General features: G+C 41.2%; 1 long non-coding RNA gene and 3 gene segments (V, D, J or C); 1 reads left to right on the forward strand and 3 right to left on the reverse strand.

Annotated features, from left to right (window-relative positions):
• The first annotated feature begins 2,750 nt into the window (after nt 1-2,750).
• LOC121720145 lies at nt 2,751-3,126 on the forward strand. The gene is made up of 2 exons (XR_006034470.1): nt 2,751-2,887; nt 3,033-3,126. It is a non-coding gene; the product is annotated as an uncharacterized LOC121720145 (long non-coding RNA).
• Nucleotides 3,127-4,222: 1,096 nt separating this feature from the next.
• LOC121718820 lies at nt 4,223-5,505 on the reverse strand. The segment is given in 2 exon segments: nt 4,223-4,817; nt 5,389-5,505. Coding segments are annotated over 2 exon segments (360 nt in total).
• Nucleotides 5,506-17,456: 11,951 nt separating this feature from the next.
• LOC121723879 lies at nt 17,457-18,016 on the reverse strand. The segment is given in 2 exon segments: nt 17,457-17,812; nt 17,971-18,016. Coding segments are annotated over 2 exon segments (402 nt in total).
• A 6,234-nt stretch (nt 18,017-24,250) lies between these two features.
• Nucleotides 24,251-27,197, reverse strand: LOC121723974. The segment is given in 4 exon segments: nt 24,251-24,269; nt 24,513-24,517; nt 26,645-26,958; nt 27,066-27,197. Coding segments are annotated over 4 exon segments (384 nt in total).
• Nucleotides 27,198-27,731: the final 534 nt, after the last annotated feature.

Raw genomic sequence — 27,731 nt, forward strand, 5'->3', positions numbered from 1 at the left:
CATACTCAATTGAAACAATATAATGTCCGCAACACTGCTTTTGACTCCCATATATTTAATGCACATCACGCAATGTTTTGACCCTGCTGGGTCTTCTTCAGGCAAAAAACATCATTATTATTTACCATGTGATGTGATATGAACTGATTTCACCCCACCAAGGTTTGCAGTGGCATTGCAATGTGAGGACACTTCTATCCCTGGAGTGATTGGTAAAATTAAACATTATACAAGCTTAAAGCAGATTTGGTTGAAAATAACTGGGTTTTCCATTTGTTTATCTATAAGTTGTATTTTTGGAACTTATTTTGATCCATTTAGTAGATGGGAACCGAAACTTAAACCAGTGGCTGTATGATCCTCTCTCAACCAGAATTAAAAGTAGAAGTCTGGAAAATTTCATAATTTAATGATGTGTCACTTGGTATTACTCTGTGACTTATGTAGTGTTTTTGGAAGGAGCGTTAGTATTATGAGTACAGTAGAGACAGAACTTACTGTTAGGTTTTTGTGTGACAGTTAGCTAGTTAGTCTTCACTGTGGGCCTCAGGGCACAAAAGTAGAGCGCAGAATCTGAAAGTTCAGCAGAGGAGTATACGACGGAGTATTAGGGCCACACATGAAGGAAAAAAATATTTTTGCCATGACGAGATTAAACTCGACATGTTGACTTTAAAGTCGCCATGTCAACATTAAACTCGACATTTCGAGAATAAAGTTGAAATGTAATATCGACTTTAATCTTGACGTGTCGACTATGCTGACATTAAACTCGCAATAGGCCCTACTGTTTAAACATAGCCTACACAGTTTAAGCGATGTAGCCTACACTAATACACAATATGTTACATGAAAAATGGGCTTCAAATAGGTGTTATTTCAGATAGATTGCAGATATTCAGATAGATTGCGTCTTGTCTGTTAACTATCATTGCCGTCATCGTGAAGTGCTGTCTCGCGGTTATGGAAATAACGGTTTGCACGTCGTACCGTCGTACAAAGGTCATAAGATGCTGAGGAGCTGATTTTGGATGCTGTCGATACCAAAACATGTTGGGTGAACCTAAATAAGAGTAGCTGCATGAAAGGGTTAAATCGGATCCCTCCACATCAGACACTTCAGTCCTGTCTGGAGTAATATCATTCCCATGAGTGAGTCCTATGAGAAGAAAAATAAATAGAATTTTCCTTATTAAGAACTAAAATATATTAACCATGTAGCAATGTTGCCGTATGACATTCATTAAATTTTGTATCCCAGATATGCTTATTATTACACCAAATGTCATGTGAAAATTACATTTAAAAATGTTATCTGTACCTGCTATGGTCATGAGGAGTAGCACTAAGTAGTGAAGCATAGTGAACTCAGTGAAGATCACGATAGGCCCTTATTGAGCTCAAACTCACATTCTCATCTGGGTGGGAAAGTTTTTCAGAACACATCCTGTCAGCTCCTCCTCCTGCAGAAGTGGCTGATGCATCAAATCAAGCATCAGCTGAGCTGCTGAGGTGGGGCTACTCAGGAATACCTTAAGTGGACTAACAGACAATGTGTACAGAGTAAGCTCTGTACATCATCACAAATGTGTTCGTTTTTTCTAATACCAATACCTCAAAAACGGACAGGAATTCTCCTTGAACAAATATCACTTTTACAAAGATCAATGGTACCATGTCAATGCAGTCTTTACACTGTACATTATATAAAATGTTGTATGAGTACTCAGAATATAAATGAGAATGTTGCTCTTTTTTTCTTTTTTTCTTTTATTTGGCCTCTAAAGTGACCTCTAACTCATGTTGTGATAATATGAACTGATATAATTTGATGATGATGCAAATTGTTTTATAACAAACTACATCATACTACATTTCTTGCACCAATGCTGCACCATATGCTAATGTACTTATGCTGATACAAAAGTTCAACTCGTCTCTTTACCACGTTGTCTCCAAGAAGATATAGGTCCCCCTTATTAGTCATGGTTGTACTCAAGATATCTTCCTCTCACCTTAGTGTCTCAAACTCACATTGGGTTGTTTTAAGTGCTGTGAGAGATATACATTGGTATGATGCTGTGTAAATAAAATTGAATGGAACTGAATTGCAGAATACATTCAGAAATGCTGCCATCTAGTGGTCATGTACATTATTATTCTATAACATCCACGCCATCAGAAGAGTAACACGCAGGGACAAATCCAAAACATTACTTAATCCCAAATTTTTCCCAGACATGAAAATATCAAAATCATGTGTCTTGAGTAACCTTTTGAAGTAATCAATTATTATTTTTTCAAGAAAATGTGGGTGAAAAAGAGTGTTTTATGTTCGCTCACAATTGTGACTGTTGGGAAATAACAGTCATATTTTAGGGATTTTTATTTTTGACACATTTCAATGTGCAATCATCTAATTTCCAATAAATTCCGGTCAGAGATGATATGGGGACATTGTACCAGGTCTGTTCATTACATTTAATTTTTTATCACAATACAATACTCAATATTGCCTCTGCATTTCTCTATAATGTTCTAAGTGTGCCGATTTTTACAGTGGAGGGGATATATTTTCTGGTAAGGTTGTTCATGTCTACTGCAAGTCTCTGCATAAATTCAGCCAATATACTTTCAACAGGCTGACTGGCAAGTTGATTATACTCCCCACCACCTAGTTTATACTGTATGTGACATATGTAATAGTTAATGAAGACAATGTGTTGGAAATCCCAGTCACTTTCCTGTCACTCTACTGGGAGACACGCCCACTTCCTGAAGCTTCCTCCACCTGAGGATAATTACCAATTAACCTCACTAGTGTCTCTCTTTGTGCTGACTGCTTGCTCCTCTGCCTGCTGCATGCGTTTGCTGCGTCTATGACTTTGTAAGTTTATTTAATCATTTGTATTGACATTAATTTGATAACTGTTAAATGTTTCACTTGGTTAAAGATTTCCTTTGTGGTTATGTGAATGTACAGTATTATTATTATAATCTGTATCAGTAAAGCTGGCTTTGTTTGATTGTAGATACCAGCGATATGGATCCATTGTAAACCAACATTGAGAAAGCAAACAACAAGGAAAGAAGCAAATGGCAATAAAGATCAAAATTGAGAAGTAATTCCTGGACTCATTCCTGTGTTCTAATCGACACACCATTCTGGTAGCACTCACCCTGAACCAGCCAAACACCAGATATTTTACACAATGATTTACTGTACTGTAGTCAGTTAGATCTGAGCAGAGTCAGACACTTGCAGATTTTGGATTGTTAAAGGGACAGATTTCACAGTGGTGTTGAGTTGAGCTATAAAGGAGAATTCCGGTGTGATATTGACCTAAAGTGTATTGAAACATGATACCGAGTGTGAACGTATGTCTCATAGCCCATCTCGGCTTGTCCCCTGCACTCCAAAATCTGGCGCTAGTTAGCCGATGCTACCAATAGTGGTGCTTCGGCATCAGGCTAGCCATGCAAATAAATCACTGTTTTACACCCCATTTACGAGGCTCAATGTATCTCCACACTCCATTGGTAGACTTCCGAGGGCCCTGACATTTAAAATGAGACATTGAGAACTTTGAAAAAGCACTGGTAGTTTACTTACAAGACGATTTCTACAGACAGTATCTTCATGAAGTTTAGCGTTTGCAGCCATCTTGAATTTAGTCACGATAAGTCGAGCAACGAGTAAGAATGAACAGGTATGATAAGGGATCAGATTCCAAAAATAATTCCGTGGAAATGCATGGATTCCAGTTGCTGCTACTGGAAGAAACTGGAATCCATGCATTTCCACTGAAATCCCTCCGTCAACTGTAAAAAAAATAAATAAAAAACAAAAGACATCAGACATTTTACGAGATAAGAAAAATGTCCAGATTGGCAGCTATTAACTTAAGTACTAAACATTTAACAAATTAAACTATCAATCACTAAGGTGAAGCTGGGTGGAAAAGTTTACTTACCACAGTAAGAAACAATCAGAATGTGTAATATATTTCTCCAGAGGGTCATGACTATTTTGTGCAATGACACGAGCTGTCTAATGTCTTTCAGCTCTGAGACACAAATAAACATCTACATCTAATCGACATGTAGTGTTGAAATGTCGCCCCACCCTGGTTCCCACGGATATTGCAGTCCAAGTGCAGCTGAGTTTTCTGTGACATACAGTCAAATACATTTAATATAAAACACTGAATGTGAGCTACAATTGGACAAAATAAACATTGTTTTACATGTTATGATTTAGAATGACTCATTGGCTCCTGCAGAGGTTCAGTAAACAGGGGTTAGAGAATTAATTTGATGGATCATGAACATGAATGTAATCATAATAAACATAAATAAACTTGTATGTATTCATTTGATGACTTTAATCTCCGTAGGCTTAAACAATTCATCCATACCTCCTGATTGGAATGTGAATGAAGATATGGTGCATTTTATTTCATGTCTTGTCATGCCATGTGAGTTTTTGTACAACAGTTAGCCCATTTCCTTCACTGTGGGCCTCATGGCACAGTAGTAGAGAGCAGAGTCTGTGAGTTCAGCTGCAGTGAGCTCCAGGAACATTTGACTTTTCTCCTTATTCATTCTCCCAGAGAATCGAGGATCCACATTTGATGTTTCTGTCTTATCACTAAGGATGAACAAGAGAAACTGAGGTGCTGATCTTGGGTACTGTCGATACCACTGTAGATAGTCTCCAGAGCTGTAACTAATGCTGCAGGAGAGGGTTAAATTATGTCCCTCAATCATGTTGAGTTCAACACTGTTTGGAGTGATTTTGTTCCCATGGGCGTTACCTGAAAAGAGATGGTATGTCATATTTCATCATCATCATCATCATCAAACATTGTTTAATTAGGGTAAATTGACTGAGCATTAAACTCTTTTACAGCAATGCCCTGAGTTTAAACAAAGAATCTAATAAAAACAATTATGTGCTGGACTGGAACGGCGTCACTCGCCAAGCCTAGCACAGACAGACGAACAAACAAATTAAACAGCAAACAAATCATTAATCAAACAAAAATAGGCCAAAAGGAGCAGCACATCTGCCCAGCGTCCCCGTTACTAGGCCCCCTGGCATACAATACATTAACACACAAAACAAAAGATACCAGACGGAGCAACGTAGTCACCAGCGTACCCGTGACACCAAGACATGACAGATATATTTCAAAAATAATAAACACAAGACAAAACAGACAACAAACAAATTAACAAATGATAAAAAGTAAAATAAGACAATTAAAAAGAAAAAAATATTTTATTTTTATCTGTTGTTATGTCTCTTTCTCCATTATTTGACAGAAGTGCTAAATTCTGAAAGTTCATAACGACCAACAGCATGCCACAAAACATTGTGTTTACCTGAGAGGTCCATAAGTAATATGCCTAGAAAGAAAATCATTTTGGAGGTTTGCAACTGTGAGGTCTGCTAAAGTAACACAATTTGAATGTCAGTCCTGTGAAGACAAGTTTCCCATGGGTAGGCATTGTGACGTCATCTCTCTCTCTAGCTCCTCCCTCCTGGCTCCGATACAAACAGAAATGACTTTGTGAAAACCTTACTGATACAGTTCCACACTGTATGCATTGGATAGTTTTTACAATAAATAATAATAAACGTATGATAGATGTTCGCTTGTGAATTTGAATGAAGTGCTTTATTGGTCTGAACATCTTAAAAGGTCATGCTTCATGGCAGGCAAGGTTTGAAAACCTGTCTTTGGATGTATGCTATTCGGTATCTACAATGTAGATACACAAATGTAGTTGCACAAAAATAAAATCTATTTTCCAAAGTACGTCTTTTTAAATTATATACATTTTTTTCAATTTCATAAAGAACACCATCTGACACTGTGAGGTTCAGAGACATGAAATTAGGAATCAAGCACAATGTCATTGTTTTCCTAGGCATAGTTTATGCATTTATTTGCAATAGGCATTGCCATTGTTTTCGTTTAATATCAACAATCTGTGAGTTTGCTACCTTGCAGACAGATGAGGATCTACAGCTGAGGTCTGGTTTTGCCCCAAATACTGATAAGATACTGAGGAGCTGATTTTGTATGCTGTTGATACCAAAACTAGGTGTAGTAGTAGTATTAAATAAGACAACCCTTGAGCAGAGATCTCAGTGCTCCTCCTAGAATGATGCCAGACTCTGAATAAACAGAAATTCGTCTGGAAAGAAATTAAAGAACATTCTACATTTTGATTCATCTGCATGCTTTTTTTGTTTTTGTTTTTGTATATCTGTCATAAAAAATAATTATTATATACTGTAGGTTTATAATAAAGGTTATTGGGTTTTGGTTACCTTGGTGTTATTATTATTATGAACATGATAATGAACATGATGAATGGACAAATGAATGAAGTGATCACGCATATGTTGTTGATCAAAGAGTTAATTCTTTATTTGTAGATATGACTATATGTGCAGCTTGGATACTGACAGTGGTGACACCAAAGTCATTTTAGGCAAGTCCCTGCACTCGGCATCCATATTGTAATGCTTTTTGGCCACTTATCAGGCATCTCTTTCAGGCAGAAATGCCTGTGTGCAAGGCTTCACGAATCACGTGAACACACAAATGTATTCACCTGGAAGCGGCGGAATATGTGTAGGACTGTCAATACGACTGCCATGTTTGCTTAACAAACTAATCCCATACATTTTTGTATGGGAGATTCTTTGAGTGCTGTGTCTCCTCAGTAGAAAGTCTCTGATGACACTATAACATAAGATTTGAAGGCCATAACACATGTTATCCACTTGATGGCATCCTACTCAAATGCTTTGAACAGGTGGGCTACATATTTAAATGGCATATTTGAAACTGTAACCTACTTTCCAGAGAATAATTTCTATTCAACCCCTGAAGATTTGTTTAATTATATAAATGTTATATGTTATTTGTTATATATAATTGTATGTCGTATTGTATAATAATATATGTTATATATAATTATATAATTGTATTCAATTAGTGTTCTGTGTCCCTGCATTTCAGACAACAGAGCTGCAAAATCCTTCACTGTCAGTCAGGTTTTTGTACGGCAGTCTGTGGTTTAGTGTCACTGTGGGCCTCAGAGCACAGTAGTACAGTGCAGAGTCAGAGACTTGAACACAGGAGATGTCCAGAAACACTTGAGTTTTCATTTGGTTTAGTTTCACAAGCAGGTGAGGATCTTCTTTTGATATTTGGGGTTCTCCAGTGCTGTGTAGCATGAGCAGGAGGAACTGTGGAGCTGATCTGGGATACTGGCGATACCCCTGCAGAGTATGCTGAAGAGTAGCTACAGGACAAGGTTACATTAGATCCTTCCTCTGGCGAAACTTCAGTTCTGTCTGGACTAATTTTCTGTCCTGTGCAAACACCTTAAAATATATTTGAAATGTTTGAAATAATTTCAAATATTATTCAATAACATAATATGGAATGTTCTTAAATAAGTTGATTCTTCATGCATCAGAATGCAGAACCCTGTTGTAGCAAATGGAGAGAGCAGTGACACCACCCGGTCCTGAATCTAAGTCTCCATGCAGGCACTCAACTTGCAGCTTAATTGCATCGCCAAAGAGCCAGGCCCGTTGGTAAGGTAGTCAGAGTGCATACTCAACTGTAGTGACGGTACTCCCTCACACCTGCAATATCTGCCCATTTATATGATACCTGTTAGGATGTTGAGCCAAAGAACTCTGTAGAGTAGCATTGTTAACGTCATCTCCAAAAAACAAATACAGCTTGAACTGAACCCTTCAAACATGTTGCAAGGCCTACAACCCGACTGAGGAGACAAAATGTGTCTTCTATGCTCCTCCTCCAGTCAATGCCCACATCCAGTAGCAGAGTCAGCAGCAGAGGATGCTGATTGGAGAGCTCTTATACTGACAGTGATCATAATTGAACCAATCACTCTGCACTCTGATGTGTTACAAATGTATCCAAAGTTCTACCAGAAAGACTCAGTAGACAGAATAGAATCAGTTAACAATTTAATTAGTAAAGGAACGGCTTGGATGCAAGCATGATAGAGTCCTGAATAGGTAACAGTCTTTGGCGTAGGCCCCGTCTCGGATCCGTCCAGCGATGAGAGGATCTCGTCTCCTGCCGATGGATGAAGGCAGGGGCGGGGAGCCTACCCCCCTCGACGAGACGGGGACCAACTGGTGGCGGTGGCTGAAGGAAGATGTGGTAGGCATACCGTGCCCGATGGACGTGGACTGCTGGCAGAGGTGGCTGGAGGGGAGGTGGAGGGGACGTCAAAGTCAGCGTACTGAGAAGCAGAAGCAGTGTTAGGTGGTACATATTTAAAGAGCCCACTGAATTCCTATAGGCTAGCGCTGATTGAATGAGTGAATGATCAGATTGCGGGGCTTTCCCGAAAGTAGGCAACGCTAAGATTGGCTCCGTGTAAGCATGGGAGGAGTAAGCTACACTACGAGACTTCCTAGTAGAACTTTCGCTGAAGCTATCATTTCTACCAGAAAGACTCAGTAGACAGAATAGAATCAGTTAACAATTTAATTAGTAAAGGAACGGCTTGGATGCAAGCATGATAGAGTCCTGAATAGGTAACAGTCTTTGGCGTAGGCCCCGTCTCGGATCCGTCCAGCGATGAGAGGATCTCGTCTCCTGCCGATGGATGAAGGCAGGGGCGGGGAGCCTACCCCCAAAAGGATGAGTGATGCCCGCCAGGGCGGTGACTCAGTAATCTGGTTCTGAGAGGAGCAGAGACATTAGTATACATACAAGATGAATTAAATAGCATGACTGGGCCGGGGTGAAGACGTTGTGCCAACGTGGGCAACCAGCGTCTAGGGCAACCTAGACGAGCGTCATGAGCCGGGCAACCGGCGTCCAAGGCAACCCCGACAGAATTTTAAAGTAGCTAGGTGTTAACCATTAACCTAGGGTTGTAGTGGGGCCCGCAGCATGCTTTCGCTTTAGTGGGATTTAGAAGCTTGACGAGCTGGGCAACCAGCGTCTAGGGCAACCTAGACCAATGTGGCGGCCGGGCAACCGGCGTCCAGGGCAACCTGGACCATAAGCACTTCACGATCTGGGCGCCCAGTGACTAGCAAGCTAGTACATCGTGACGAGCCAGGCCACCGGCATCCAGAGCAACCTGGACTTTAGTGCTTATGCGAGCTGGGCAACCAGCGTCTAGGGCAACCTAGACCACGAGACGTGCCGGGCTACCGGCGTCCAAGGCAACCTGGACCATTAGCTGGGCAACCAGCGTCTAGGGCAACCTAGACCAACGTGACGGCCGGGCGACCGGCATCCAGGGCAACCTGGACCGAACTGGGCAACCAGCGTCTAGGGCAACCTAGACGAGTGTCACGAGCCGGGCAACCGGCGTACGACGCGACCTGAACCATGAGCTGGGCAACCAGCGTCTAGGGCAACCTAGACAGACATGACGGCCGGGCAACCGGCATCCAGGGCCACCTGGACCAAACTGGGCAACCAGCGTCTAGGGCAACCTAGACGAGCGTCATGAGCCGGGCAACCGGCGTCCAAGGCAACCTGGACAGTGAGCTGGGCAACCAGCGTCTAGGGCAACCTAGACCAACGTGACGGCCGGGCGACCGGCATCCAGGGCAACCTGGACCGAACTGGGTAACCAGTGTCTAGGGCAACCTAGACGAGCGTCACGAGCCGGGCAACCGGCGTACGGTGAGACCTGAACCATGAGCTGGTCAACCAGCGTATAGGGCAACCTAGACCGATGTGATGGCCGGGTGACCGGCATCCAGGGCAACCTGGACCAAACTGGGCAACCAGTGTCTAGGGCAACCTAGACGTGCATCACGAGCCGGGCGACCGGCGAGAAGTGACCTGAACCATAAGCGTCGAACGAGCTGGGCAACCAGTGAAAAGGGCAGCATGCCCATGGCTGAGACTAAATCACCACAAGCTACCGGCATGCTGGGCCCCAATATGTTTCAGCGATTAGTGCAAGGCGAATGCCAGAATTTAACCACCGCCACCAGGATTTGTGAAGGTAAAAGAGGTACCTGAGTTAACATGGGAGAGCAACTTCTGAGCATCGAAAATGTCAAGAGGAGTTAGTTTGATGCATCCTGATGGATGACGTGGATAGCCCTTTTTGGCTGGCAGTCTTGGCTGCGCCGATGCGGAATGAGTGAGAAGTGAACCTCTTTGAAGAGAGGTTACATTTAAGCAGCACGTTAGCTAGATGGCTGCTGAAAATCAGGTAAAGTGTGAGCCGTAGTTTAAGGTAGTGAACGGGGACCAGGGAAGCAAAACATGGTTAGGGTTAAAAGGTTAAACATGATGTACTCAGGATCAATGCAGGGGAATAGAGCTTGTGGTTGCAGATGCTTGGGACCAGAGCAATGAGTTAGTTGATATGGGTGCTTGAGTATATTCGCATCGAAGTCATGTGGTTTAATATTTAGGATAGATAAGCATTATGACTAGTTTTGTAGAAGACTAGTGCTTGTGAAGCCAGATGTGTGTTCTGGTTCGATAGCTCACCTGCGGCGGCTAGAGTGAGATGAATGCATTGAGCTGCAGACCCAAGGCCAAGATGGATGCGTGTGAGCTACACCTTAGCACCTGCTCTTGGAAAGCCCCCCAAAATAAGATGAGCAGCATCAGTAATGCAAGGGAAGCATGACCTTGCGACGTAGACAAAGGACTTCAGGACAATTCATGCCTGTATGTGACAGGAGGAAGAAACATATGTTACTGAAATATGACGAGACAACGAACAGATGAGTGCTGGGGTACCACCATGGTGCTTATGCATCTCAGAGTGCAGAGGAGCTCTGAGAATGACTTAACGCGAGCTTGCTATACCAGCTGCACCACTGTGGCAGGATAGTACAGTTTAGAACTGGCTGCTGGAGAGACAATGAGTAAAGGTAGCAATGAGGAGAGAATAAGCAATACATATCGCCCAACTGGATGCAGAAATTATATTAGTCATGCGCCAAGCACTGGCCCCTGAGTGAGTGGAGGGGTGTGCATTCACGTGACATTCCATGTGGCCAGGACATTTTTAATCAAAGCGACTGACAATGTACCCTGGGAATCCAGAGTTCTCACGGAAGCGTTTGCTCAGGGAGAGACTCGAGTCTGGCAAGGAGTATGATGCACGTAACTTTTGCCCCTTGCATCGCGGGGAACCAATATATGTGTAGCTGATATAGCGGGCCAGAGGCGATCTAAACAGATGACAGATGTAGTGTCATCCAATTGCGTCGAGCTGGGCAACCAGCGTCCAGGGCAACCCAGACAGACATGACGGCCGGGCAACCGGCATCCAGGGCCACCTGGACCAAACTGGGCAACCAGCGTCTAGGGCAACCTAGACGAGCGTCATGAGCCGGGCAACCGGCGTCCAAGGCAACCTGGACAGTGAGCTGGGCAACCAGCGTCTAGGGCAACCTAGACCAACGTGACGGCAAACAGGTTAAAGCTAAAACAATTCTCCCACAATGCCAGTGCAATTAAAAACAATTTACAAGGTAGAGCACAATAACGAAAAGTGCATCAGTGAGTGCCGGTTTTACACAGTCAAGAGTCAGTTCTAGACAGGTGATAAGTGCTGGGATTAGGAAGGCTAGTTTTAAGCCGTGCTACAAGAGGAGATATCCTCGAAAGCGCTGGCCTTCGGGAGATTTGTGAAGACGGAGGGATGACCCCCCTCCAGTATGAACTGGAAACATGATCCACACGATTGCGTGATTCTGTGAACCGGCACTGCCATCCCTGTAAGAAAGTAGATGTTAGTGTGATATGTGGAACTGCTTCTCCATTGACGAACTGCACGACGAACTGAAGGAGAATGTAAAAGGAACTTGCACGTCCTCCCTGGCGCGATCACTTCGGGTGAGCATATCTGCCAAAAACAAAACAGCCAAGGCAAAATAGGAGAATGGAAATTAGAGCACACATTTGCAGAGGATCCTGCTAAAACGGCAATTCGAGTCAGCAATCAATGTGACTGATGGCATGACTAGATGGGCTGAAATCACGTGGATACGCAGAGACCCGTTGTGTCTAAAGAGAGTGCATGAAGGGCGCGGCGTTGGCCTGAAGGAGACTTGAGTCTGCCAGTGATGATGGACCGCTCCGTTTGACTGGCAATTGATGACCATGGGCCGGCGTGCCGTCATTTTGGTTCGAGCTTTGGTGTAAGACCCCCCAAAATTGAGAACCCAGATAGCTGAGAACGTAGGGGACATCACGGCATACCTGGGACATCACAGATCAGCGGTAGCTGAGAGTAGTTTGAGCAACGGCAAGTGCATGTAGAGAATCACCCGAGGAAGGCCGTGTAGACTTCCTACCAGAAGGTATGGGACGCAATCCCGGATGATTAAACGAATGCAACGATGAACTGGCTTCCCGCAGCCATGCACAAGGAGTGATACCTGAACAGAAGGTCCAGCAGACGAGTAGCCTAGCCTAAAGCCTATGCAGCCCAACGAGCAGCGAGGCAAATTAAGAGGCTACACAAAAAGACAACTGGTTTGACGACGCTCAACCAAGGTAGACATCGAGATAACCACAGTGAGTGTAGAACATCAATTAAACAGGTCTTAATACAGGGTTGGGTTCAACGGCAGCGTGGTGCAGGCCAGCAATTTACAGCACAAATCGCAAGGATTATAAAATCAGCAGGAATTATGTAAGGAGGCTTAAGTGAAAGTTAAACCGTGTCAGACAAGTCAGTTTGTTTGCTGCCCGACGAATATCGTTGGCAAGCAGGTTGCATGACAGTGGGTAGAGTGTAGCCCAGCTCGAGGAGCTTGGGAAGAGAGCACGATAACCTTACCGACCAGACGCTGAAGCTTGAGAAATTGTTGTCGAAAACAACATGGGCCTGCAACAGAGTTGCGCGAGGACGGCGACCCGGCAGTATGCTATCGTGAATTGAAGGCTGCAACAGCGTGAGCGTGACTGGCTCCGATAGGCAGAGATTAGCGATGAAGCGACATGCAGTGGCCCTGACTGAAGGACGCACGGGTCTGAACAGCGCAGCAAACGAGCGCGGTAGGATTGTAACAAGTAACGCCACTGAGGGCAGAAGGGGCGAATGTAAAAATGCAGAGAGCCAAAGCTAGCCTAAGCTAGGACGTCAAAGTCAGCGAACTGAGAAGCAGAAGCAGTGTTAGGTGGTACATATTTAAAGAGCCCACTGAATTCCTATAGGCTAGCGCTGATTGAATGAGTGAATGATCAGATTGCGGGGCTTTCCCGAAAGTAGGCAACGCTAAGATTGGCTCCGTGTAAGCATGGGAGGAGTAAGCTACACTACGAGACTTCCTAGTAGAACTTTTGCTGAAGCTATCATAGACTTACATGTTGACAATTTGGAAGACTTCTCATTTGCTTGTGTATTTGTGAAAAGAATGTTTGATGTATATATTACTGACACTTGTGCTCAGTAATCCATTTTTGTGAATTACTTCAAATCAATTGATTTGTTAACAACGATGAGCCCCCACAATGTTGAATGAATAAACAAATAGATAAGAAAAATAAAAGCAGCGAAAACCCTTGATGGAAGACGCAAAGAAAAGGAAAAGAGCTTCAGACCGAGCGAGGGGGAGTTTCGTAGAGAAAAAGCATCAGGTTTGCCTGGTGTCCCTTTAAATGAAATGGCATTTAAAGCACTTGCATGCCAGTATTTGCATTTAAGGTGTAAGTGTGAGTAGAGAGTTTTTGTCGGAGGGTTGAGTGACACTGTGGAGCTCAGGGAACAGAAATACACAGCAGTGTAGACAACAGAGTGCAACACTTTCAGACTCTGGATGGTCAAAGGAACTGTTTTTGAAGTTATGTTGAGTGTTGTGGAATATGACAGACGAGGGTCCACATCTGACGTCTGATTTGGCCCAGGAGAGAACATGCTGAGAAGATGCTGAGGAGCTGAGTTTGGATGCTGGTGATACCCCTGTACCACTGTCAAGACTGTGGATTTGAGGAGGAGTAGCTGCATGAAAGGGTTAAACCAGATCCCTCCACATGAGAGACCTCAGTACTATCTGGAGTAATCATATCAGCATTGATGAGCCCTGCCAGAGGAAAAGAAACAAAAATGTATGTAACCTGAAATAGGTAAATATAACAGCTATGAATGAGAGTGCATATATCAGTATGCATAATAGTGTATATGCTGCTGTTTTCATTCTCATTCTTTAAAATAATAATAATAATAATAATAATAATAATAATAATAATAATAATTTTGCTGTGTAATACTATTGCAAATGTAGAACTGCTCTTACCTAAGAAGGCTAAAAACAGTAGCAGTGCTACATGAATCCTCATGGTAATGTCCATAGTGTAGTTCATGAGGCAGGGTGGTATGCAGATCTGCTTGGAATCAGTTCTTCACCTTCACTTAAATCTGATGTCACCATGATGCTGTCTGTTCAGCTCCTCCTCTGACTGGTAGAGGGTTGGTGAACTTCATAATATCTTTGGTGATAAGGATAATGATAAAACTGAAAAAAAAATGTTCCCATCAAGCTGCGGGGCAGACCAGGTCACGCCCACCCATTCGCCAGGTCCTTCTGATGGCATGTGAATATCAGGGCCCTATCATGACAGTCATCGTCACTCGTCAAAAGCTTATTCAAATTTAGTAGGATGTCCAGTCCACACTGGGAGGGTTTTCGTTATCAAACGTTGAGCGCATGGCGCAACAAGGTGTTTCTCATTTTTTTTTTAATCAGTCATGGGTGTGTTTTGGGCCTAACATCATTTAAACCAATGAGAATGACATCTGTCATTCCCTTTAACGGCGCAAAGCACGATATCAAATAAATTCATCGGTATTTTGACATTCAACGGCGCATTTGAAGGAGGCTGCTTACGAGACCGTATGGAATAGTCATCCCACTAAACCAGTGGTTCTCAAACTTAGGTCGGCAAAAATATTGGAGCGGTCGCGAAATGATTTGCATTTGATTTTTTATAAAGGTTTTTAGTCAAAGGCTCCCATTGACATAATGCCTTTGATGTTGACCTATACCTATGTGAGAAGACATTTTCTGCCTTTGCTTCCAATCCCCATCTCACAACATTTCAAAACCAAATTATGTCGGTTAGAGAGAAGGGTGTCACGAGACTTGGCCCATGTTTTTTGGGGGGCCGCCAGACAAAACGTTTAAGAACCACTGCACTAAACCATGCTTTACTAAAACCTAGCATAGCCTTCACGCATTTGCACTCCTCTATTATTTGAACTCATTGGCAAAGTGAGTTCAAAGAGTTGCTTATCTTGTGACAGTGCGTCTTTAGCTGTGCTCCATACGTGTCTCTCGCCTCTCCCCTAATCACTTTTAACCATCATTACCAATTTGCTAATGAAAGGAAAACTTAGATATTTTACACTATGGGATTATGTGATTTGGTTAAGTAGAAACATATTTACCTGAAAGGCTAAAAAATTACCATAACCTGTGAAAGAAAAATTATAATTTGTAGCACTTACCTGTGTAATTTGTATTTATTGCTGATTTACCTTTTCTTCATTAAATTCATCCAAATACGACACTCCGCCTGTTCCTTGGGGAAGATAATGAGGAAACGAGTTTAACTTGCTGTTTCATGCTAGATGAGAACAGTGCAGGGTAAATCTAGCCCGGTAATGACATGATGACCTCATTATAGCCCACTGACATAGAAGTCATAATTCAATAACGTCTAAGGATCGCCACTGGTGTAATTGATCAAGCATAGATCATATTCAATATTATTGGTGGCGCTAAGGTGGTGGGGGGTTCCCAAATCAAAGTATGTTATAGGGCCCATATGCTTAGGGCCCCATAGGACCCCACGAAGCCGGTTCTGCCCAGAAGACTCTGGAAAATAAGCTGCAGTTGTGTAAGAGTGACTCTGTATCTTTTTTCTACAAGAGCACGAGAGGAGTAGAGGAGTGATAGAGAGCTGTTTCTGCCAGAGCCAAATCTTCAATTATGAGTTCAGTAAACGCATGTTAGAGGTGGGTAATGTTGACAAGTACAAAGAGTACTGAACCAGTGGTAAGGGACACCTTTAGGACATCTTTATATAGAAGCCATTGAGGTGCCTGATCAGGATATGTACCAGTGTCAAATAAACAACAATAATAAAAACACTATGTTATACCATTGAATATTGGACAAAAAATGAATGTATTTGAAAAGAAAATGACAGACCAAAGTCAACAGTTTGACAAATCTATCAGGTAATTTGTATTTTATGTAAGAGCACAAACTCGATGAGAGGGTGCTCAGTGGTAGTGGGGGAGGGGCATGAGAGTTGTAAACATTGAATATTTTGGCTCCTCAAGTCCCCTCAATCTGTCAGACTTTCCAACTGCAGCTTTAATGTGGGTAGCAATGATGGACACAATTTGTCAAGTCAAGTCAAGTCAAGTCGGCTTTTATTGTCAATTTCTTTACATGCACTGGTCATACAAAGAATTGAAATTTCGTTTCTTACTTTCCCATGCAGACATAGACATGCTTTAAATACAGACATAGACATACTATGGACATAGCCATAGACAATAAACATTAAATTAATTTGCTTGTTTTAATGGCACAAAGAATTAGTAATCTGTAGACATGCATTTAGGATTTATAGCAAATTATTTTGCCTATGGGTTGCTAAAATGAGAGACAGCATCGTTCTGCTATAGTCATATAATTGAACTGTGATGACAGCCAACAAACAATGTAGCTTATTATGCTGTTTTTATTTTCTCTCTCTTTCACTGTCTTTCACTGCCTCTAGTGTCATGTTTTAATACTGTGCAATAATTGTGTAACCTCATCCCCTGGAAACAAGACAGGTTGTCATGAATGTGTAATAAACATTATGAACAAGTTATTATTGTTCATGACATAACACTTCTTTCACTCGCTTCTGTCAAGTGTAATTCAGTTTTTGTTATGACAAGTTAGGGTTAGTGTTATGACAGTGTCATGTCACTCTTATGTAGACACCTTCAAGTAAAGTGTTAGCAAAATTCTTTGTGCCATTAGAGGTGATACCCTGAGATTGCCTGACAGATGATATCCTGAAAGATGGTGCCTGGCATTCACAGTCTCTATTTAGAGATAGGCTAGCTAACAACAGGCATTTACAATGTCAGTGTGACATGTTGGTTCACCTGCTGGATAAAACAGGTGCTGGAGAAAGTGATATTGTTATTCCCTTTTCCCTTTTTATCGCAAACTATTATTCCTTTTGCTTACATTTTTGCCCAGTACATATGTTTGTTCATTGCCAGCACTAATATAAGCATAGATTCCGTCACTCTCTGCCTCACCATCAGACGAGGATCTAGTACATTTGTGCATTTTCTCTGAATATGTTTTAACTAAAATCAATTCAGTGTAAATGATGTTTTCCACATTTGTGTCATTACCATTTTCAGGTGTCTCTTGACTAAGACAGTTTTTGTATGAGAGCTGAGTCTGCAGCTGTCACTGTGGGCTGCAGGGCACAGTAGTACACAGCAGAGTCAGAGACTTGCAGATCCTGGATCGTCAGATTAACAGCTTTTGTGTCTGTGTTGAGTGTAGCATTGAATCTCCCCTTAAAATCTGGGCCATTGTCTTGTCCTAAAGCTGGTTTCTGTAGAATATATTTTGGGAATCCGTTTGTTTTCTGCTGGTACCAGAAGAGGTACTGATTAGCAGTGGACGCTGTGGTCTCATACTGACAGCTGAGGGTCACCATGCTGCCTTCAAGACCCGTCTCATCTTTAGGTTGAGTAACAGAGTCACCCTTTACAGAGCACACTGTGAAGACAACAGAGCCACATGAAATACCAAAAAGATTGAAAAATATGATTAAACATTACAGTATACTGTATCTTGAATTTCCCCTTAGGGATCAATAAAGTATCTATCTATCTATCTATCTATCTATCTATACTGCATTTTAGGATATTTCTTACCACTGAAATAAACAGCTAGAATGAATGTCTTTATGCGATATTCCATGGTTGAACTGTGGTGACTGGCTCACTTTGGACTCTCTCTGTCTCCTTCAGTTCTTATATCACATTCTGACACACACATATGGTGCACTGGAGCTTCATTCTGCAGGTTTTGACATTACATTTGCGCCCCCCTAAGTTCACAATGAGAACAGCACAAAGTACAGAGCGACAAGCCTTAACAAAGACATCAATGGACTCTTTTCCAGACCAACCTGCAGAGAAAATTCATTCAGTTATACATTTTCAGCCAATCTCTATGTGCTACAGGGCAAAAGACATTTAAACATTAAAAACACTGAAAGAAATAAAAAAAAAACATTAAGATATTATAATAGGCAGCAGCAATTATAGGGTTAAAAAAGCAGCTAGCCAGGTTTTAGTCTGCTAAAAAATTAATGTTTTACGTTTTTAAGAGAGGACATTCCATAAGGGGCAGCAGAGAAGAAGGCCCGATCACCCATTGTTCTAAGTCTTGTCCTGGGGGTGTGGAGACGCTTTGAGTGAGTAGAATGGAGGGATCATCTTGAGATTAGTGGGGTGAGTAGGTAAGGGGTGCATTGCCATGGATGCACTGGTGAGTGAGAAACCAGCAGTCTTATAATACAGTTATGTCCCCTCAGTTTGAAATGATAAGTGCATCATAAGGTAGACTAACACATTTTGATGTTAACTTTTTACTTTTACTGTTTGCCGATGTTAATATTCCCGAAAGATTACATTTGCTTTGTGCAGTTTTGCACACAAAGCATTCTGTGTTGAGCATTTTGTAGATGTCATGGGCCTAATTCTGTAGATATCATGGGCCTAATTCAACAAAGTACAGATGAAGGACCTTGCCTGTTTAAAAACCTCACAGCCATGTTGTGTAATGTTGATTGGCCACCGTGGAAAATACCCTGATACATATGTATATGTACAGTACACCTTTCCTCTGTATTAGCATAATTTCTAAAGTGTATTGATATGTATTTGTATGAGTTACTGTACAGTTTAATAGCATTTATTTCTGGTAACAGCCATGGGTTACTGTACAGTTTAATAGCATTTATTTCTGGTAACAACCATGAGTTACCGTACAGTTTAATAGCTTTTATTTCTGGTAACAGCCATGAGTTACTACAGTCTAATAGCATTTATTTCTGGTAACAGGTGTGACCACAGTCAGTGTTCAACTCCAAAAATCAGATGACAGGCAACTGTGATGAGAACACTAACAGGAAATGTCTTTGATGTCTGTTGGCATGAAAGACAAATTAGTTTTTGTTCAGCTTCTTGCTGACTTTGTATCACTGGGTAACAACCCTCAGGGCACAGTAGTAGAGAGCTGTGTCTGCCAAAGTCACGCCATTAATAATGAGTTCAGTAGATGAGTGCTCTGTAGTAACCTGAAACCGTTGGTCAGATTTATGTTCATATGTCAAAGATCGAGCCCCTTTCAACAGTAAATACTGTGGAGCTTCATTTGGATGCTTTCTGTACCAGTAAATCCAAATGTTACTGCTGCTGGCTACAAATGTGCATTTCATTTTCACTGAGTCCCCTTGAGAGAGAGTGAGAGATTGTCTGTCTCTCGGGATCCAATCTGTCAGCCATTATGTCTGAAATGAAAATGAATAAAAAAAAAAAACAAATGAAAAAAAAAAAATCCATGGATAATATCAAACAATTCAAATTAGAATTATGGCTACTAACCCCAACAGTACCATGTAACAATACAGAAAGAATAAAAATGATTTCTTGAATAATTATTTCTTTGGTTTGTTTTACAGTTTACCTGTAGACATAAAGAGGATCAGAAGAAGTGCTTTCTCCATAAGTCTGATGCAGCAGCAAGTCAGTAATGTGCTCTTTCTGATGTGCTATTGTGTGTGTTTATCAGATTGTCTGCTCACTGGAGATGAAACAAGACACAGGAAATGTATCTGTCACCAGTAAAAAAAAAAATACTGCACACAGCTAAGAGATCCGAACTATCGATGGAAGACTTGGAAGGGAAGCAGATCAGGGAAGTCTGTTCTCATGTCTTTTACAGATATATGGGTCACCTCACCCATTTAACACTCTAGTTTATCACCATGTTGTTATATAATCTATTAATATTCTCATGTTTTAAGGGACCGAATGCTGTGAATTTGACCTTGAGCACATTCTATGAAATATGGGCCTTTAAGTATAGCTGAAGGACTCGACTGACCTTCGGTCATAGTTGTGAAGAAGTCTCTCAGTAATGCTGGAGGTGTATCCTGAGGTGTTGTTGGGTTGGGTATTGATCAAGTGTAAGTTTAGGGAGGGTGGATATGGGATGCTAGACAGCACCACTGGCAAGGCTATTGGGAACTTAAATTCACAGGTGAGGGTGCCCATCTGACAAACCCCATTAATCAAAAAGATATCTCACCAATTCCAAATGATCAGAATAAACATGACTTATCTTGATCCCTGGGAGGTTTTGAATGAGAGGTGGAGTATAATTTTATATACTCAGTTTCTTTGCCATGCATGACACATCATTATTATTTTCAGCAAAGAGTTATTGTGTGCACATCCCACCTTCTGGCAGGTGCAGGACTAAAGTTGTTACCTACTCAATTAAAACAATATAATGTCCGCAAAACTGCTTTTGACTCCCATATATTTAATGCACAACAGGCAACGTTTCGACCCTGCTGGGTCTTCTTCAGGCAAAAGACATCATTATTATTTACCATGTGATGTGATATGAACTGATTTCACCCCACCAAGGTTTGCAGTGGCATTGCAATGTGAGGACACTTCTATCCCTGGAGTGATTGGTAAAATTAAACATTATACAACCTTAAAGCAGATTTGGTTGAAAATAACTGGGTTTTCCATTTGTTTATCTATAAGTTGTATTTTTGGAACTTATTTTGATCCATTTAGTAGATGGGAAACGAAACTTAAACCAGTGGCTGTATGATCCTCTCTCAACCAGAATTAAAAGGAGAAGTCTGGAAAATTTCATAATTTAAGATGTGTCACTTGGTATTACTCTGTGACTGTAGTGTTTTTGGAAGGAGCGTAGTATTATGAGTACAGTAGAGACAGAACTTCCTGTTAGGTTTTTGTGTGACAGTTAACTAGTTAGTCTTCACTGTGGGCCTCAGGGCACAAAAGTAGAGCGCAGAATCTGAAAGTTCAGCAGAGGAGAGATCCAGATAGAGTTTGTTTTTAGTCATTCTCCCAAACAAACGAGGGTCCACATCTGATGTCTGATTCTGCCCGGCAAAGGCAAAGGTCATAAGATGCTGAGGAGCTGATTTTGGATGCTGTCGATACCAAAACATGTTGGGTGAACCTAAATAGGAGTAGCTGCATGAAAGGGTTAAATCGGATCCCTCCACATCAGACACTTCAGTCCTGTCTGGAGTAATATCATTCCCATGAGTGAGTCCTATGAGAAGAAAAATAAATAGAATTTTCCTTATTAAGAACTAAAATATATTAACCATGTAGCAATGTTGCCGTATGGTATGACATTCATTCAATTTTGTATCCCAGATACTGTATGCTTATTATTTATTATTACACCAAATGTTATGTGAAAATTACATTTAAAAATGTTATCTCTACCTGCTATGGTCATGAGGAGTAGCACTAAGTAGTGAAGCATAGTGAACTCAGTGAAGATCACGATAGGCCCTTATTGAGCTCAAACTCACATTCTCATCTGGGTGGGAAAGTTTTTCAGAACACATCCTGTCAGCTCCTCCTCCTGCAGAAGTGGCTGATGCATCAAATCAAGCATCAGCTGAGCTGCTAAGGTGGGGCTACTCAGGAATACCTTAAGTGGACTAACAGACAATGTGTACAGAGTAAGCTCTGTACATCATCACAACTGTGTTCATTTTGTAATACCAATACCTCAAATATCACTTTTACAAAGATCAATGTTACCATGTCAACGCAGTCTTTACACTGTATATTATATTAAATGTTGTATGAGTACTCAGAATATAAATGAGAATGTTGCTCTTTTTTTTAATTTTTTTATTTGGCCTCTAAAGTGACCTCTTGCTCATGTTGTGATAATATGAACTGATATAATTTGATGATGATGCATATTGTTTTATAACAAACTACATCATACTACATTTCTTGCACCAATGCTGCACCATATGCTAATGTACTTATGCTGATACAAAAGTTCAACTCGTCTCTTTACCACGCTGTCTCCAAGAAGATATAGGTTCCCCTTATTAGTCATGGTTGTACTCAAGATTTCCTCCTCTCACCTTAGTGTCTCAAACTCACATTGGGTTGTTTTAAGTGCTATGAGAGATATACATTGGTATGATGCTATGTAAATAAAATTGAATGGAACTGAATTGCAGAATACATTCAGAAATGCTGCCATCCAGTGGCCATATACCTTATTACTCCATAACATCCACGCCATCAGAAGAGTAACACGCAGGGACAAATCCAAAACATGACTTAATCCCAAAATTTTCCCAGACATGAAAATATCAAAATCACGTGTCTTGAGTAACCTTTTTATGTAATCAATTATTATGACCGCCACGCAGCGAAGTGGCGGTCATATAGGTTTAGTCAGATTTTAGTCAGGGGTACACAAAACTTGGTGGGCATGTAACCCCACATGGATAGCATGGAACCATCGGAACCACCAGGAGGACCATTTTTTTTTGTATGTTGATCTCAAGGGGCCATGTCAACCCATTCCATAACCACTCCTTTCATGTATAGCGCCACCTAGTTAAACACAAAAAAGTAAAAATGAGGTGTTTTAATCGCAGGTATCTGTGACCTAACATAGTCAAAACTGCACGAAATTGGAAGTGTAGGATCATTATGACACCCTCTGAATGCATGCCAAGTTTCGTTAAATTCTGCTCATGGGGGGCCACACAATAAATTAATTTATGTTACTATACACCAACTGGCCTGTAGGTGGTCGGAGACAGTTTTCTGTGAATATCTTGAGAACCGTAGGGCCTAGGAGGTCCATCTTTTTTTGTATGTTGGTCTTAAGGGGGCATGTCAACCCATCCCATTACCACTTATTTCATGGTCATGGACCATGGACATGGTCAAAACTGCACGAAATTGAAAGTGTAGGATCATTATGACACCCTCCGAATGCATGCCAAGTTTCGTGAACTTTTGTTCATGGGGGGCCTTACAATAAAATAATTTATTTGTACATATGTGTTATATAAAGTTATGGTATTTCAAAAAAATCCTAAAATGAATGGGCTTCTATGGGGTTAGCAGAGAAGTGGGCCCTCCAGCTTACATTCTGATTCTTCCACTTCCGGGAATTCGCCTGCCCCCTTGATACTCGCGCGTGGTGGTCGCGACACTAGTTGCAATATTCTCCTGAACAGAGGTGTCGCTGTTGTGAAAAGGCTAACGCTAACTACATTACACAGTAGAAGAAGCTGCTGTAAGAAACTCTAGCTAGCCTCTGTGATGGTACTTCAGACTTTGGTTGCTGCTATTCACAACTACCATCATCATTATCATCTAGTTTCCAAGGTGTGTGCACAGGTAGATAGATAGATAGATAGATAGATAGATAGATACTTTATAGACTAGGCAGGATTTTGGAAAATGTGCTTATTTAAAGTCCCGAAAGCAAATCATGTTAATTTTTGGCATACAACATTTTTAGGAGTTTTGAAGGGTGCTGAATTCAAATCTTCTGTATGCCAGGCTCAAAAATGTCCCATAATGCCCCAAAATGGAATTCAATGTCATGCTCAGATTTTAGATCAAGACTAAAGAAAATGCTTGAAATGTACATACAATTGTTGTCTCGGATAATGAATAATTCATGAAAAAAGAGGACCATGAAACAGGTTGATGGCGTTCTGAAGAATTTACTTGAAACATGTTTAGAAGCAAGGTTGATTACCATATTTTAACTATATATTTATATTATTTATCTTATTTACTATTTATTTAGTATTTGAAGAAAATGCTTGAAACTCTTAAGCCAAAGGCATACAACTGTTACAACTAGATTTGCCTACTAATGAAATATTGTACCTCAGCCTATTGTTTTGATGTCCAGTGTGCTATGATGACATGTTTGCCCATCCCTCCCTACCCTTACGCCTACACACACAAATACCCTGAATGAGGCCACACCGTCTATCTATACACTGAGTAGGTGCTTGTGAATTATGTCGCTCCCCTCACATGATGCTCAGCAGTAACAGGTAAACTATAACATATCATAACAATTTGTTTAGGACCATGTAATACATCTGTAATAGCATGTAAAGATTGTTATGTGAGGATTATGTATAGGCTAACAGAATAATTAATATATTATAAGAAACTAAAAAACGTTAGCTAGTTAGCCTAGGAAGAAGCTAACTAGAGCCTTCACTCTCCGGGATGTGGGCCGCCTCTTGATAAGATGTTGCCCGCAGCATTCAAGGCCCCCAGCACATGAACTGCTCTGAGAGAGCTGAACCGCCCCGACTCTCTCTCCCACTCACTTCCTGTCATTCTTCACTGTCCTGTCATTAAAGGCATAAAAAGCCCAAAAAATATATATTTAAAAAAAAAAAAAAAAAATGTTGTATGCCAAAAATTAACATGATTTGCCTTCAGGGTTAATTTCTTTTAAAAATTGACCTAGACTATAGTGACCGTACACCAACAGAGTTTTCTGTGAATATCTTGAGAACCGTAGGGCCTAGGATGACCAATTTTTTGCGTATGTTTGCCTCCAGGGGTCATGTTAACCCATTCCAAATGCACACATGTGCATAAACAGATACACACGCACACACATCACAGTAATCATACGTATGACACATACTCACACAGTAGACATATTTACGCATGCATGCACATGCACACACACAGGCACATACGCAGGCACACCCACAAGCATGCACACACACACACACACACACACACACACACACACACATAAACATGTACACGCACACATGCACACAATTCAAGAATTTCTCAGAATTATGAACAGGCAAGATGGTGATGGGGTTGTATAAAATTAATTTTACATGTGAAATCTATGAACTATTCATGTTTTGGTACTTGTTGTCCAGCAGATACCAGTGATAATTGAGTGTGCATAGTGCAATTTAGTGAGACAGTTTGACAGTTAGGCGTGATTTATTTTTGTGGAAAAAATGTGCTGGACTGGGAGGCAGTCATATTTTGTACCGCTGCGGTACATCTAGTTACACATGCTGTCACGCATTAACTATTTTGGCCACTAGATGTCGCCAAAAACTTCTGTTCTGTCCCTAGCTAGTCACTTGTTACCCAATCCTCTTGTTATCCAATTAACCTGTTCCTCATTGTCTCTGGTCACATGTCTCATTTCCTCATTGTGTCAGTGTATTTAAACCCTGCTCTTTGTCTGTGTCTTTGCTAAGTCTTCATGATTACCCTGTGTGTCTCAAGCTCTAAGCCTTTGTGGAAATTTGTGGAAGTTTTTGCCCTGTGGATTCTTTACCTCTGTGTTGACCCAGACTGTTTAAGGTATCTCCTTTGGATTCTCCTATTGGATTTGTTTGCCTTTCTTCCCTCGGACTGAACTCCGTTATCTGAACCCTGGCTTGGCTCTTGGACTTTGATTTTCTGGATTACGCCTTGGATTGATGTTTTTGGATTTAACTTTTTGGACTATTTTTGACTTTTTTTCGGATCTTCTGAGCTTTTGTGTCTAAAACCTGAAATAAACTCAGTTAATCTTACTTTGTCTGCTCTGCACTTGAGTCATTAGTTTCAGTGGCCTAGTGGGTTAAAAGTCAGTTTGCCACTCCGACGGCCAGGGTTCTAGACCCGACCGTGACACATGCATCAGCAGGTCTTGCCATCAATCTGCACAGCACTGTACTGTTATGACTGTTGAAATACCATTTCCCAGTGTGATGTGTATATCCTATAGTGTTTTTCATGAGCTTTGTGTTAGACACACATTGCACTGTGTTTGTATCTGTGTAAAGGACACCCATCTATAACCAACTTTATAATTTATGGTAGGAATGAGAATAAAATGTGTGGCTTGGTAGCTGGCCATGGTCCAAAAGGGATGGGATGCATATTATGCTCACAAACGATCTCCACTGACACTCCCTGTGGATAAGGGGCAATGTGGGCGTAGAGCTACGAGTAAAATGGAGTGACTGGTGGCCGCTGGTCAGTCAGACCAATAGAAATGTCACTTACTTTTAATTGATGGTTCAGAATTGTCAGAAGTTACATTCTATTTATTCATTTCTCACTTAGGTCATCAGTTTTCTCCACGGAACGAATACATTGTTGTTGTTATGTTGTTTGCTATTTCTTTGAGCCACTCACAGAATTATTTGTAGTAATATTTTTTATGTGTGCCAGATGTAACAATCTTGGTGGTTGGTTAGTGTTTATTGCCCTCTCCGCTTTACAGTAGGTGTTCACATCAGAAAGTAGGGAATGTATCAGGCAAGTATATTTGTCTTTAAAACATTACAAACACAACACTATTATGTGCATTTTCTCTGAATATTTTTTAACTAAAATCAATTAAATGATGTTTTCCACATTTGTATTATTACCATTTCCAGGTGTCTCTTGACTATGATTGTTTTTGTATGAGAGCTGAGTCTGCAGCTGTCACTGTGGGCTGCAGAGCACAGTAGTACACAGCAGAGTCAGAGACTTGCAGATCCTGGATCGTCAGATTAACAGCTTTTGTGTCTGTGTTGAGTGTAGCATTGAATCTCCTCTTAAAATCTGGGCCATTGTCTTGTCCTAAAGCTGGTTTCTGTAGAATATATTTTGGGAATCCGTTTGGTTTCTGCTGGTACCAGAAAAGATACTGTTGAGATGCTAATGCAGTGGTCTCATACTGGCAGCTGAGTGTCACCATGCTGCCCTCCAGACCCGTCTCATCTTTAGGTTGAGTAATGAAGTCCCCCTTTGCAGAGCACACTGTGAAGACAATAGATCCACATGAAATACAAAAAGAATATTTAAAAACAAATACAGAAATTGTGTGAAACATTACAGTATATATTGCATTTTAAGATATCTCTTACCACTGAAATAAGCAACTAGTATGAATACTCTGATGCAATATTCCATGGTTGAACTGTGGTTACTACCAGTGATAATGCAGCTCACTTTGGACTCTGTCTGTCTCCTTCAGTTCTTATATAACATTCTGACACACACATATGGTGCATTGGAGCTTCATTTAGCAGGTTTTGACATTACATTTGCGCCCCCCACAGTTCACAATGAGAACAGCAGAAAGTGCAGCACAACAAGCCTTATATTCAAAGACGTCAACGGACACTTTTATAGACCAACCTGCAGAGCAGATTAACTCAGTTATACTGTACATTCTCAGCCAATCTAAGTGTTACAGGGTAAAAGCAACATTAAAAACAGTGAAAGAAGGAAAAACACATTAAGTATCATAAGAGGCAACAGCCACCAGGATTAAACAACAGCTAGCCAGGTTAAAGTCATATATTTTGCTAAAAATAAATGTTTTAAGTCTCCGTTTGAAACTGTCCATAGGCAGTGACAGTCCGTCAGAGTGTCAGAGAGGGCATTCCACAGACGAGGGGCAGCAGAACAGAAGGCTCTTTGTTCTAAGTCTTGTCCTGGGGGTGTGGAGGCACTTTGAGTGAGTAGAACAGAGGGACCATGTTTAGTGGGGTTTAGTGGGGTGAGTAGGTAGGGGGGACATTGCCATG

The sequence above is a fragment of the Alosa sapidissima genome, chromosome 1, assembly GCF_018492685.1.
Source record: "Alosa sapidissima isolate fAloSap1 chromosome 1, fAloSap1.pri, whole genome shotgun sequence".
NCBI lineage: Eukaryota > Metazoa > Chordata > Actinopteri > Clupeiformes > Clupeidae > Alosa > Alosa sapidissima.